Source organism: Pagrus pagrus (genome assembly GCF_965226575.1).
Source record: "Pagrus pagrus genome assembly, contig: HAP1_SCAFFOLD_59, whole genome shotgun sequence".
NCBI lineage: Eukaryota > Metazoa > Chordata > Actinopteri > Spariformes > Sparidae > Pagrus > Pagrus pagrus.
Window position 1 is genome coordinate 175,820 of NW_028175404.1, and position 12,789 is coordinate 188,608.

A 12,789-nucleotide genomic window follows, 5' to 3' on the forward strand; every position below is an offset into this window, starting at 1 on the left:
ACATTGGGAGAAAGAGGACAAGTGTGGCTACAACTTGGTGAAAAAATCACTCTTCTACTGTGTAATTTGTGTCTGGGGTCGTCAGAGAAAGAGAAAAGTTGTGAGAGTTTTTCTGAGTCTCCCCCCACTCTGGCAGTTGGCTCTGCACGAACATTCCGCAATACACACCCATTATAAAGTCCTGAATTTTTCCAAAATCACTCACCATCTTTCAAAGGTCAGAGTTCAAAAACGAAGCATCGTGGGAAAAAACTTCAAATACAACTTAAATAGACAAGACCCGTGCCGACGTTTTAAAGTTTGAATGGTGTTTCTAGGTCAAAGTAGGCCCGAGCAGGAGATGTTTGAAAAAAGTTGGAGATTTCCGAGTTTTTTTTTCCTCTTCCCATTCATTCTTATGGGAAATTTTTCGCAGTTTTTCGCGTCTTACGACGCGAAAAATTAATATTCTGGAAATCTGAATGATAGCAGCAATCTCCCGATCGAGGCGCACGTTTTGATATATTTTTTGTTTGTGTGCGCTCAAAACTGCGGGGCAAGTTAACCGCCGAAAAACGGGAGGAAGAATAATAATAACTAGACAATTTCCCGTTGGGAAATCGCGAGAGTGGGCTGTGCTCCGTGCAAATTCGCACCCCACGTACGTTGAGAACTTTTAGATCTACCTTTTAAGCAGTTTCGGCTGAAAGAGCTCAAAAAGCCGAACATTTTGATAGTTGAACGGTTTCTGTAGCTGAACGTATGCTGAAGCAGTAGCAGGATGAAATTTGAACATGTCCCCATAAGGAGTGTGTGTGTCTGTGTGTCTGTGTGTGTCTGTGTGCATGTGTGTCTGTGTCTGTATGTCTCTGTGTCTGTGTGTGTGTGTGTGTGTGTCTGTCTGTCTGTCTGTCTGTCTGTCTCTCTCTCTGTGTGTGTGTGTGTGTCTCTGCAGGTCCAGTTCAGCTTGGTTGCCGCGGTGATGGTTGTCGTTAAGCACTAGCAACCACCTGTGACAGCTGATTTGAGAGTGACTTTTGCCTCAAATTTAGGACCTCAAACTAGTGCTATATCTTCAAAACCAAACATGATATCTGAAAATTTTCTTCTCCATCAAGCCAAGGAGGCCTTAAAGAACACAGTCATTATTTTTTGTGGCCCTAGCTTCTGAAATGTGGTCATAGGAGCGAGTTAAAAACAGGGGCAGTTTTGAAAATCCTCGAAAATCCTCCTCCAGATTAACATTGGGGTAAATGGAGCAGTTGAGAGCTACTCTTGTCGGTTGGAGGCAGATAAATCAAAAACCGTAAATTCTACCAATAAAGTGGACACATTGGGAGAAAGGAGACAAGTGTGCCTACAACTTGGTGAAAAAATCACTCTTCTACTGTGTAATTTGTGGCTGGGGTCGTCAGAGAAAGAGAAAAGTTGTGAGAGTTTTTCTGAGTCTCCCCCCACTCTGGCAGTTGGCTCTGCACGAACATTCCGCAATACACACCCATTATAAATCCTGAATTTTTCCAAAATTACTCACCGTCGTTAAGGGGTCAGAGTTCAAAAACGAAACATCGTACGAAAAAAGTTCAAATACAACTCAGATAGACAAGACCTGTGCCTACGTTTTAAAGTTTGAATGGTGTTTCTAGGTCAACGTAGGCCCGAGCAGGAGATGTTTGACTTTTGCGATTTTTTTTTTCCTCGTCCCATTCATTCTTATGGGAAATTTTTCGCAGTTTTTCGCGTCTTACGACGCGAAAAATTAATATTCTGGAAATCTGAATGATAGCAATAATCGTCAGATCGAGGCGCACGTTTTGATATATTTTTTGTTTGTGTGCGCTCAAAGCTGTGGGACGAGTTACGCGCCGAAGCGCAAATGGGAAAACCCATTATAAAATATGCGGAAGAAGAATAATAATAAAAAGAGGCCCGGGGAATATCAATAGTGGGCTGTGCTCCGCACAGCCCACTATGTACACCTCTGTACAGAGGTGTACATAGTGGTCTTTGCGGGGCACAGCCCACTAACTAGACAATTTCCCGTTGGGAAATCGCGAGAGTGGGCTGTGCTCTGTGCAAATTCGCACCCCACGTACGTTGAGAACTTGAAGATCTACCTTTTAAGTAGTTTAGGCTGAAAGAGCTCAAAAAGCCGAACATTTTGATAGTTGAACGGTTTCTGTAGCTGAACGTATGCTGAAGCAGTAGCAGGATGAAATTTGAAAATTTCCCCATAAGGAGTGTGTGTGTCTGTGTGTCTGTGTGTGTCTGTGTGCATGTGTGTCTGTGTCTGTATGTCTGTGTGTCTGTGTGTGTGTCTGTGTGTGTGTGTGTGTGTGTGTGTGTGTCTGTGTGTGTGTGTCTGTCTGTCTGTCTATCTGTCTCTGTCTCTGCAGGGCCAGTTCAGCTTGGTTGCCGCGGTGATGGTTGTCGTTAAGCACTAGCAACCACCTGGGACAGCTGATTTGAGAGTGACTTTTGCCTCAAATTTAGGACCTCAAACTAGTGCTATATCTTCAAAACCAAACATGATATCGGAAAATTTTCTTCACCATCAAGCCAGGAAGGCCTTGAAGAACACAGCTATAATTTTTTGTGGTCCTAGCTTCTGAAATGTGGTCATAGGAGCGAGTTAAAAACAGGGGCAGTTTTGAAAATCTTCGAAAATCCTCCTCCTGATTAGCATTGGAGTAAATGGGGCAGTTGAGAGCTACTCTTGTCGGTTGGAGGCAGATAAATCAAAAACCGTAAATCCTACCGATAAAGTGGACATATTGGGAGAAAGAAGACAAGTGTGGCTACAACTTGGTGAAAAAATCACTCTTCTAGTGTGTAATTTGTGGCTGGGGTCGTCAGAGAAAGAGAAAAGTTGGGAGAGTTTTTCTGACTCTCCCCCCACTCTGGCAGTTGGCTCTGCACGAACATTCCGCAATACACACCCATTATAAATCCTGAATTTTTCCAAAATTACTCACCGTCGTTAAGGGGTCAGAGTTCAAAAACGAAACATCGTAAGAAAAAAGTTCAAATACAACTCAGATAGACAAGACCCGTGCCTACGTTTTAAAGTTTGAATGGTGTTTCTAGGTCAACGTAGGCCAGAGCAGGAGATGTTTGAGATTTGCGATTTTTTTTTTCCTCGTCCCATTCATTCTTATGGGAAATTTTTCGCAGTTTTTCGCGTCTTACGACGCGAAAAATTAATATTCTGGAAATCTGAATGATAGCAATAATCGTCAGATCGAGGCGCACGTTTTGATATATTTTTTGTTTGTGTGCGCTCAAAGCTGTGGGACGAGTTACGCGCCGAAGCGCAAATGGGAAAACCCATTATAAAATATGCGGAAGAAGAATAATAACTAGACAATTTCCCGTTGGGAAATCGCGAGAGTGGGCTGTGCTCTGTGCAAATTCGCACCCCACGTACGTTGAGAACTTTTAGATCTACCTTTTAAGTTTGAATAGTGTGTCTAGGTCAAACTATGCCAGAGAGGTCGATTTTTGAAAAACAGTTTCATTTTTTTCATTGTCAATGAGAAATGAGGATTGACAATGCTATGATACTATACTACACTACACTACAATGCAATGCTACAATGTATTCATTTCACCACCTACCATTCATTCTCAGCATCTTCATCTATGGTGTTTGTTACAAACTAAAGCTAAACATGGAACATAATTAATAATTCAACAGGCATACACCATCATTTTGTAACAGAGATAACGTTTATTTTTCTTAAAAACAAAAAACAAAACAAAACAAAAAAAGCAGGTGGCTTTCTTCCTGGAGTGAAAAAAAGTCAAAGTTGAAAAACTCTTACTTCCCTTATTGTTGCTGCAGTCCTCTGGAGGTCTTCTTCCCACCGTCTGTATAAATGTTGCCAGATTTAAAAGACATAAATTAGTTACAGGTTTCAAAAGAGTGAAGTGAAAGTTGAGAATTTAATGAAATCTTACTTCCCTTATTGTTGTTGCAGTCCTCTGGAGGTCTTCTTCCCACCGTCTGTATAAATGTTGCCAGATTTAAAAGACATAAATTAGTTACAGATTTCAAAGACTGAAGTGAAAGTTGAGAATTTAACGAAATTTTACTTCCCTTATTGTTGCTGCAGTCCTCTGGAGGTCTTCTTCCTGCCGTCTGTAAATGTCAGATTTCAAAGACAAATTGGTTACAGGTTTCAAAGACTGAAGTGAAAGTTGAGAATATAACAAAATTTTACTTCCCTTATTGTTGCTGCAGTCCTCTGGCGGTCTTCTTCCTGCTGTCTGTAAATGTCAGATTTAAAACACAAATTGGTTACAGGTTTCAAAGACTGAAGTGAAAGTTGAGAATATAACGAAATTTTACTTCCCTTATTGTTGCTGCAGTCCTCTGGCGGTCTTCTTCCTGCTGTCTGTAAATGTCAGATTTAAAACACAAATTGGTTACAGGTTTCAAAGACTGAAGCGAAAGTTGAGAATTTAACGAAATCTTACTTCCCTTATTGGTGCTGCAGTCTTCTGAAGGTCTTCTTCCTGCTGTCTGTATAATATGTTGTCAGATTTAAAAGACATAAATTGGTTACAAATTTCAAAGACTGAAGTGAAAGATGAGAATTTAACTAAATCTTACTTCCCTTATTTTCTCCTGGGTTGTTGTCGTCGCTGGAGAGAGATCTGCTGAAGTCCTCTGGGGGTCTTTCTCACTGGATCATCCTAGAAAGACAATGACATCATCATTGAGTTAAAATCACTCAATGCAAGTGAATCACTCAAAAAAAAAAAAAAAAAAAAAAGACACTTACCTTGTGATGGACCTGGTTTGACATGCAGCTTGGTCTGCATCTCAGCTGGATGTTCAGCTTCCTCCCTGCAACGATGAATAGTGACAACAACCCAGCAGAAAAAGAAAAAAAAAAAAAGGAAAAAAAAGAAAATACAGTAAAAAAAAAAAAAATACAATAAAAACACAATTACATTACATGATAGATGCATGATTAAAAATAAAATTAGATTACATGATACATGCATGATTAAAAATACAATTACATTACATGATACATGCATGATTAAAAATACATAATTACATGATAACTTTTGTGACCTCATGAGAAGAATTTGCTGACCCCATTCTAAAATGAACAAATACACAAATATATAAATAAAGACATTTACATTTCCACAAGATTAAACCATTTCCAGCCAAGACATGCCACTGTAACAACATACATGTGAAAAACAATTACATGACAAAATGCACAAAGACTAAACGAGTAAATCCTGAAATAAATTACAGCATGATTTAACAATGATAATTAGCTCAATAAATCACAAATCACTTGGCTCAATAAATCACAATGATAATTAGCTCAATAAATCAATTAGCTCAATAAATAACCAAATCACAGACTCCAGATACACTGTAAAACGTGGCACGACAGGTCTTGGACAGAACAGCTGGAGAGGCTATTAGTCAGTCAAAACACAATAAACTGGACTGTGGTAACTGTAATACGTTTGGAGAACACCTGATTGAAGACATTTATCGGGATGTGAAATATAAATGTGGTCAATCAGTGTGTTCTTTTCGGTTGTCGAATTTGCTACTAATTGAGTGTACCCTCTGGACTGAAACAAATCTCGGATACTCTTTGTCCCTTTTGAAAGGAGGTCCTCGTTAAAATCGCCACAAACAACGATGGGCTGCTGACCTGACATTTCCAATGAGTCCAAGAGCTTTTCCAAGTTTGGGAGAAAGATTCCCAGTTGAAAACTTGGCGGTTTGTACACAGTCGCTATTAGCGCTTTGACCGGAGCCTCAATTTTGACGACAACAAACTCCAAATCAGTGACGTTTTGCATGTACCTGCGAGGCTCTGCTTGAACAGTGTCTCTACAGTACATCGCAACTCCACCTCCCTCTTTTTTGGCCATGTTCACACAGGTGTTGTAAGACAGCCGCCTGCTACGCGTGAACACGGCGTACCCCTCCAATTGAAAATTGTCAGCTACAGAGGAGCCCGACAAGTGTGTCTCTGTTAGGCAAAGCACATCTGCTTGTCGGAGCTCGTGATGCGATTTCAGGTCCACCATGTGACATGGCAGACCCTGCGTGTTGTGGTGGACGATTGTCAAAACCTTTGGAGTTTGTTTTACAGATTTCAACAGCGTCAACAATGGTCGACAGCTTTGGAAAGATGCTTGAGGCATACTTTCCAGAGCCGTCTTGATCTTGGGGTCAGCGTAAATTTTTTTCTCATCAAAGTCAAGGATGGTGAGACCTTGAAGCGACGTTGTGCGGCTGAGAGCGACGTAGGCCATACCGGGCTCAAAAACACGCTTCAGACACACAACGGCCGACGGCATGGTCATTCCTTGAACTTTGTGGGTCGTACACGCGAAAGCTAATTTGAGGGGGAACTGGCGACGAACAACCCCCTTTCTATTACTTAGGTGCTCCTCAGATCTTTCTATGTACACCGAGTTATCTGAGGGACCTAACATTTTTTTGCGGAATCTCTGTCCTGCTGTAGGATTGTCCAGCAGGAGTCCAATCATCTTCACGCCTTGTGGTTCTTCGAATACAATGTTCGAAATGGTTCCAAATGTACCGTTCACGAGGCCGTCCTCCACATCTAAATTTCGGATCAACATAACGCGTACTCCTTGAGCAGCCATTATGTTGTCGGGCAAGTCTCGCCTGTGTCCTTTAATTTGCCCAGACACAAACGTCATGCAGCCAGTTCTGGGGTCTTTTCGAAAATCACGAGCTGCAATGGCAGTCGCGTTCTCGTAGGAGGCGTTTACGATGTCGGCGTTGTGACGGTCTACTTCTTTGTTTGTGGCGTAGATGTGTAGACCCTGTGCCGTGCAATGCTGACTATCAGCCACCGCCTGTGTAAGCAAGAGCCTGTCTTCATCTAACAAAGGATCTTGCTTTTGCTTCACCCTGAGACGGTTCAAGAGTTCAGCAAAAGCTCGATCGTCTTTCTGTCGCATGATCTCTGTCAGGGTGACCATTTTGAAGTGATCCTTCCAGAGATCAAACTCGGTCTCCTCGTACACACACAGCGGCTTGGCTTTACCAAGCGGCGGCAGTTGATAAAAGTCACCTACGGCCAGGACAGACATGCCTCCGAACGGCTTCCGATTACCCCTGATCTGCTGAAATCGCCAATGCACGTAGGCAAATAGCTCTTTAGAGACCATGGATATCTCGTCGATGATGAGAATCTCAGCGTTCGCCAGCGTTGCTCTGACCTCGTCCAGTGCATTTCCGAGACCTTGATAAGGTGGCTTCAAGGACCTTGGCAATTTAAGAATAGAGTGCAACGTGTTGCCTGATATGTTAAATGCCGCTGTACCCGTGAATGCGGTCAGCAGCACTGCCGGTTGGGACATGTCTGCGTCGTCCCGAAATCTCGGGAGCTCACGCAGAACTCTCGTTGCCTCGTGGTGAATGCACTTGATCACATGCGATTTGCCACATCCAGCCCCTCCCGATAGGAAGTAATAAAACGGTTCTGGATTGTGGCCCCAGACTAGGTCAAAGCACCACTGTCGAACGCTGTAGAAAACGGAAGCCTGAGTTTCGTTCAGACTTTGGTACATTTTCCTAACAAAGTCTGGACTCAACTCTGGAGCATCTATTCTAGGCATAGAGCTCCCCTTATCCTTTCTAGTGCCAAATTCCGGGACGTCTTCGCCGTTTTCGTCCTGATCGCGAGGTTCAAGTTCCGCCATGCACTCCAGCCTGTCTACTTCGACTTCGGGCGCAAAAGAGTTCCACGCATTCACGAGAGGACCGCACACCTCAAGCTGTTCAAACGCAGCGTCCATGCTTTTCCCCTGGCCCTCGTAGCGTTTTTTGTTGCGCCCCACAATTTGCTCTACTGTCATCCCCCACTTCTCGCCACACTTGTAAAACTGTTCGTAAGTGGGGTACGCGTTATCTGTCAGATCGGCGTCGGATCGATGTGGCAGATAAAGTTTCAGCAGTCGTCTGTAAAACTTTTCTGGATTTTTTTCCTCAGAGAAGCGCGTGAATCTAATGATCGCCGGTTTTCCCACGGTTCTCTTTTGGATATATCCCTGATCGTTTAACAGCGAAATGGCGTTCGGACTTTCCTTTTGATGGCCGTAGAGTACCCTGTACTCTGACACAAACTCGGCCAGGCACATGCCTTCAAACTCTCGATCGCGAGGTCTGTTGATGTATTTCTCAGGCAACCCCGACATCCATACGTCCTCCGATTGCGGGTCCATTTTTTCCAGTCTACCCATGGGGTGACTCATTCTCACGCCGTCCTCGTCGGTCCGAATGAAGGCCACGGATCGGGAGCACTTCTTGAGGCGTAAGCTGCAGGTACGGGCTACGGCCTCTTGAGCGCTGACCTCTCTGTGTTTAGAGTAGGCCTGCATAATTTGTTTCATTTCGTCGCGCTCGTTAACGTCAGATTGCTTAACATCTTTGATGACGTTCTTAAGGAATTCCGTCATCTCGTGCTCCGGTTTTGTTACGTACGACATCATGTACATGATGCAGCTATAATCGTCTATGACGTACTGGATGTCCATATTTGCGTTCCACGCCCTAAGCAAATCGGGATTGTAGGCATTAACCCAACAATCATTTGGATGGCGCCTCAGCATCACGACGTGACTGTTTGCCAGGCACTCTGCGGCGTCGACGTATTCTTCGTGAGTCAAGTTGCACCGGCAAAGCAAGTCTGTCAAACTGCTGAACGAAGCGGCCGGATCCATAAGCAGATCTCTAAGTGGTTGGAGCGTTTGTTTAGCCAATTTTTGTTGGTCTGCGAGGGCCTTTTTCTGCTCCGCTATTTCTGCTTCGAAGTCTGCATCATCTTGATCTTCTTTTTGGTGGCAATTAATAGTGGGGGGCCTGGTGATGAACGTTTTATCCATCGGTAGTTTTGGAAAGCCGAACCTGCAGGCTACATTACCCTTCTTACAGGACTTTGAATGTTTCCTGCTGTGCACCTGAACCTCTGACACTGTTTTGTGGAGTTCCGGATCTGCGTCAGGGTCGGGCATTTTGCAACTAATATAACGATCTATAAATTCCCTGATCTCTCTATCGGAGGCGTCTTCGAATTTAGGCGAATCTTTTATCCAAATAAGCATGTGGATGTGCGGGCTTCCCCTGGCTTGGAACTCGACGCGATAAAAATAATCATCTACTTCCCCGAGCGGTTGTGCGGGAGAGAGGATGAGGTTTGTCATGAGAGCTTCGACTCTCTTTTCAAACATGCGCATTACTGTGACGGGGTTACTTCTCAGAATGTCGCATTTTGTTTTCCAATCCAAATCTGAAAACGGTTGTTGTTGTTCACCCTGCTGAGCTTTGATGGCCTCTATGAACTCAGGCCATCTCATCTCAGCAGCAGAGAACGTCGCAAAAAATGTCGGTTTTCCAATTTGACGAACCATCGCGTGCACGTCTTTGAGGGTTTTGTTCCAATAGGCTGGAGTGCCTCTGAGAGGTTGCATGAACCTAGTCGCGTCTTGGTTCATAATTAGCCGTTCTACTTCGTCCTTATCCTGGAGCATGACATTGTTGATCCTACGGCCGTCTCTGGTTTTGGACTTTCCTTTGCGCATTTGTATAGACATGCTACTGGTCGCGAGGTGAGTCTCCGTAACAAACTGCGCAAAGAAAAGATAACTCTGGTCACTTGCAAAACGCGTATCTGCAGCAAAGAGCCTACAATTAAAGTAAAGGCTCGGGGACAGGGAGACGCTTCTATCTTCGTCCAACGTGTTCTCTCCTGTCGGAAATTGCACAGGAAAAGCCATGGCCTCTAATTTGGGTACGCTGAAAAATCCAACCGGTTTGTTGCCCTGCGCGGGGGCAACACTAAATACGCCGTCGCCATATGAAAGAATTTCCTGTGCAATGTCGGGGGGCTGCATACAAGTGTCCAGGGAGAGGCCTGGTCTCAGCTCCTCCTCTTCTTCTTCCTCAGCGGCCTCCGACTGTCCCGGTTCATTTTCGCTTTTGAGGAACTCCTCAAAATCTACATCCATATCGTCCTCTGGGATGCTCGGCTCCTCTTCCTGTCTGAAGTCTTCTGGGATGGGCTCCTCTTCTGGGATGGGCTCCTCTTCTGAGCTGGGCTGCGGTCTCAGCTCCTCCTCTTCTTCTTCAGCTGCCTCGAACTGTCCCGGTTCATTTTGACTGTTAAAAAATTCCTCCAAATCGACATCCCTATCTTCCTCTGGGATGCTGGGCTCCTCTTCTTCGAGCAGACAGTCGAAAGTGGCAGTCTCGTCGATAAACACATTTCTATATTCCGAATGCGTTTCTCTCAATTTTGCAAGAGCAGCTAGCACATTCTTCATATCAACAGTGTAGAAGTGCTGGTAACCTTTGTACTTAATATGCCTTTTCAATTTGACTTGAAGCAGCTGCGCTTCTGCTCTGGGCCTTGGGAGACTGTTGACGATCGATTGCACCTCTGCTGGAACGCACACAACAGCTCCGTGGACTGCCCTCTGTTGGCCTTTTGGCAGAGCAACAATTTTGGCAAAGGGAAGGATTTTTGAAATCAGCTGCCTCTCAAGCATATTAAGTGTAGCCAATTCTGTGGGGATGGGCGCCAACTCTAAATTGTTTGCGACTGCCATGGGTGGTATGCGTCCTCTGCCAAGGTGGCCGTCACAGGTGTCGCATATCCACTCATGCAGTCTCTCTTGTGGCACAGAGCAAGGGGTAGAGCACTCGCGGTCGCAAAAGTGAACATATTTTCTTGTCAAGCATGCTGCCGCCACTTTTGCGTGCTCCCTATATTTTTGTCTTTTACATTCTTTGACCTGATTAGGAAACATGGCTCTGTGACAAACGGTACAAATGTATGTGGGTCCATGGCTAATGGACTCACGAAAGACAGCTATGGCTACTGCCATCACCGGATCAATCAGGGGCTGGGGGCGGCGGTGCACAATTTGTCTGTATTTGCGTCTGATTCTAAGCGCTTTCCGCATCTTGTAAAATACACTACAGGCAGCATTTGTGTCCAATTTGGTTTTTCTCTGCTGGTTGCAACGTTGATTGAAACGACGTCTAAATTCCAGATCATTCTGATATCTAACATTGAACTTTTGCTTTTGCTTTTGCCTATAGCTTTGATCTGTGTTGTATCTCAGAGACATGCCAAATGTTTGTCTGCTCCGAAACGCTGCATCTGATCTGTATCTGTCAGTCATGTACCTCTTCTGTCTGGCGCGGAACGTGGCATCTTCTTCATATTTCTTTGTGATGCAAGTCTTCTGTCGTCTCTTGAAAGCAGCATCTTCCCTGTACCTTCTGACGACTTCTTCCTTCTTCTTGTCTTGTACTTTGAAGTTTTGATGGTAAGATTTGAAAGACCGCCGTTTTTGATTTAGACCGTCTTCGGCGTATCTTCTCCTTTGAGCTTGGACTTTTTTGCTCCGAAATTCCACACAGCTGCTGTACTTTTTCCTTTCATATTGGGATTTTTTCCTTTTTTCTTCAGACGGTAACGTGTGCCGTTTTTCGCTGGCTCTCCGCATCGCCTTTCGTCGATGTTGCTTTGGCAACTTTGTGAAATTCTGTTTCGCTGGTGGTGCAGGAGCCGTCTTGAGGACAGGCTCTGCTGCTGGTCGTGCAGGAGCCGTCTTGAGGACAGGCTCTGCTGCTGGTCGTGCAGGAGCCGTCTTGAGGACAGGCTCTGCTGCCGGTGGTGCAGGAGTCGTCTTAAGGACAGGCTCTGCTGCTGGTGGGAGAGCTGTCCTTGATCCATTGTCCGCAGGAGATGCCTGAGGGCGTTCTCTGGAACCAATGGCTTCGAATGACACCGGCACAAACTCGTAACTGGCAGAAGGTCCGCGATTTGCAAAGAGTTTGTGCAGGTGGTCAGACAAGTCACTGATTTCCGAGAAGGTCCTCATAATTGCAGTTCCGTGGGGGTAAGGTAAGCCTACCGCGTTTCTTGAGTGTGAATCAAACACACCATACCTGCCTGATTGGTCACGGAAAACTGCAATGCACTCCGGACTAACTATGATTAAAGCCAGATTAACGTCGCCTGACAGACACTCTAACTGTGTGGCTAGGGGGAGATACCAATCCTGGCCATCCCTGGCTTTCACAAGTCCACACCTGATTTCAGGCATGTGAACGTTACACACCTCTGTGTCAGTCAGGACTTTTTTGGGCAGTTCTTCCACAGTGAGATGGTCACTGTGGAATGTTTTTTTACGGATCAGCTGTCGTTTTACACCTACGTAAAGCGAATCTCCCTTTGCCAGCACTCTATCGAGGGCAGCAGTGTTGAACTGACAGCCCTCGTTTTGAAACGCCAGAAAAGTCAGGGACATGCAGGTACACTGGTGGTTCCTGGAAAACTTCCTGTACCTCATGTCACTCTGACTATGACTGGCCCTAATAGTCGCAATAACCGGGACCTGAAATATAAGATAAATTATAATCATTATCATAAAGGATTACTTATTAGCATAATCATAAGCCTAGTTAACATTAATATTTGTAGTAATTAACCGTTTCATATACCAGTCATAGCATAGTGACAGTTTAAGGAAATGTTACTAAAATCATTTAACCTTCTGCAGCTTTGATAAAATTAACTATCCAATATCATTTCCACCAAATTTTCCGGATAAATTGAATAAACTATTTATCTATCCATCCATCTATATATAGTGTCACACCTATTACACATGAAAAGATTGATAAATATTTAAATTTATATTACTATGGCAGTGTATTAAAACATGTCACTTACATGGGTGTAATGGCACAAAAAGGTTGGTTTTGGGTTGGGTTTT

The 12,789-nt window shown here is 44.3% G+C and overlaps 1 protein-coding gene across 1 annotated transcript; it reads right to left on the reverse strand.

The window, feature by feature from the left end:
- Positions 1–3,339: 3,339 nt before the first annotated feature.
- LOC311253871 (uncharacterized protein) lies at positions 3,340–9,040 on the reverse strand. The gene is made up of 2 exons (XM_084384338.1): positions 4,767–9,040; positions 3,340–4,677 (listed from the first exon to the last, which is right to left on the reverse strand). Exon 1 carries the CDS (start codon positions 9,013–9,015, stop codon positions 5,431–5,433), a length of 3,585 nt encoding a protein of 1,194 aa, XP_084240464.1. The 5' UTR covers positions 9,016–9,040; the 3' UTR covers positions 3,340–4,677; positions 4,767–5,430.
- Positions 9,041–12,789: the final 3,749 nt, after the last annotated feature.

Bases quoted from the DNA above. Each gene is read 5' to 3' on its own strand.
- LOC311253871 (XM_084384338.1), bottom strand. From the start codon at position 9,015: ATGCCCGACCCTGACGCAGATCCGGAACTCCACAAAACAGTGTCAGAG.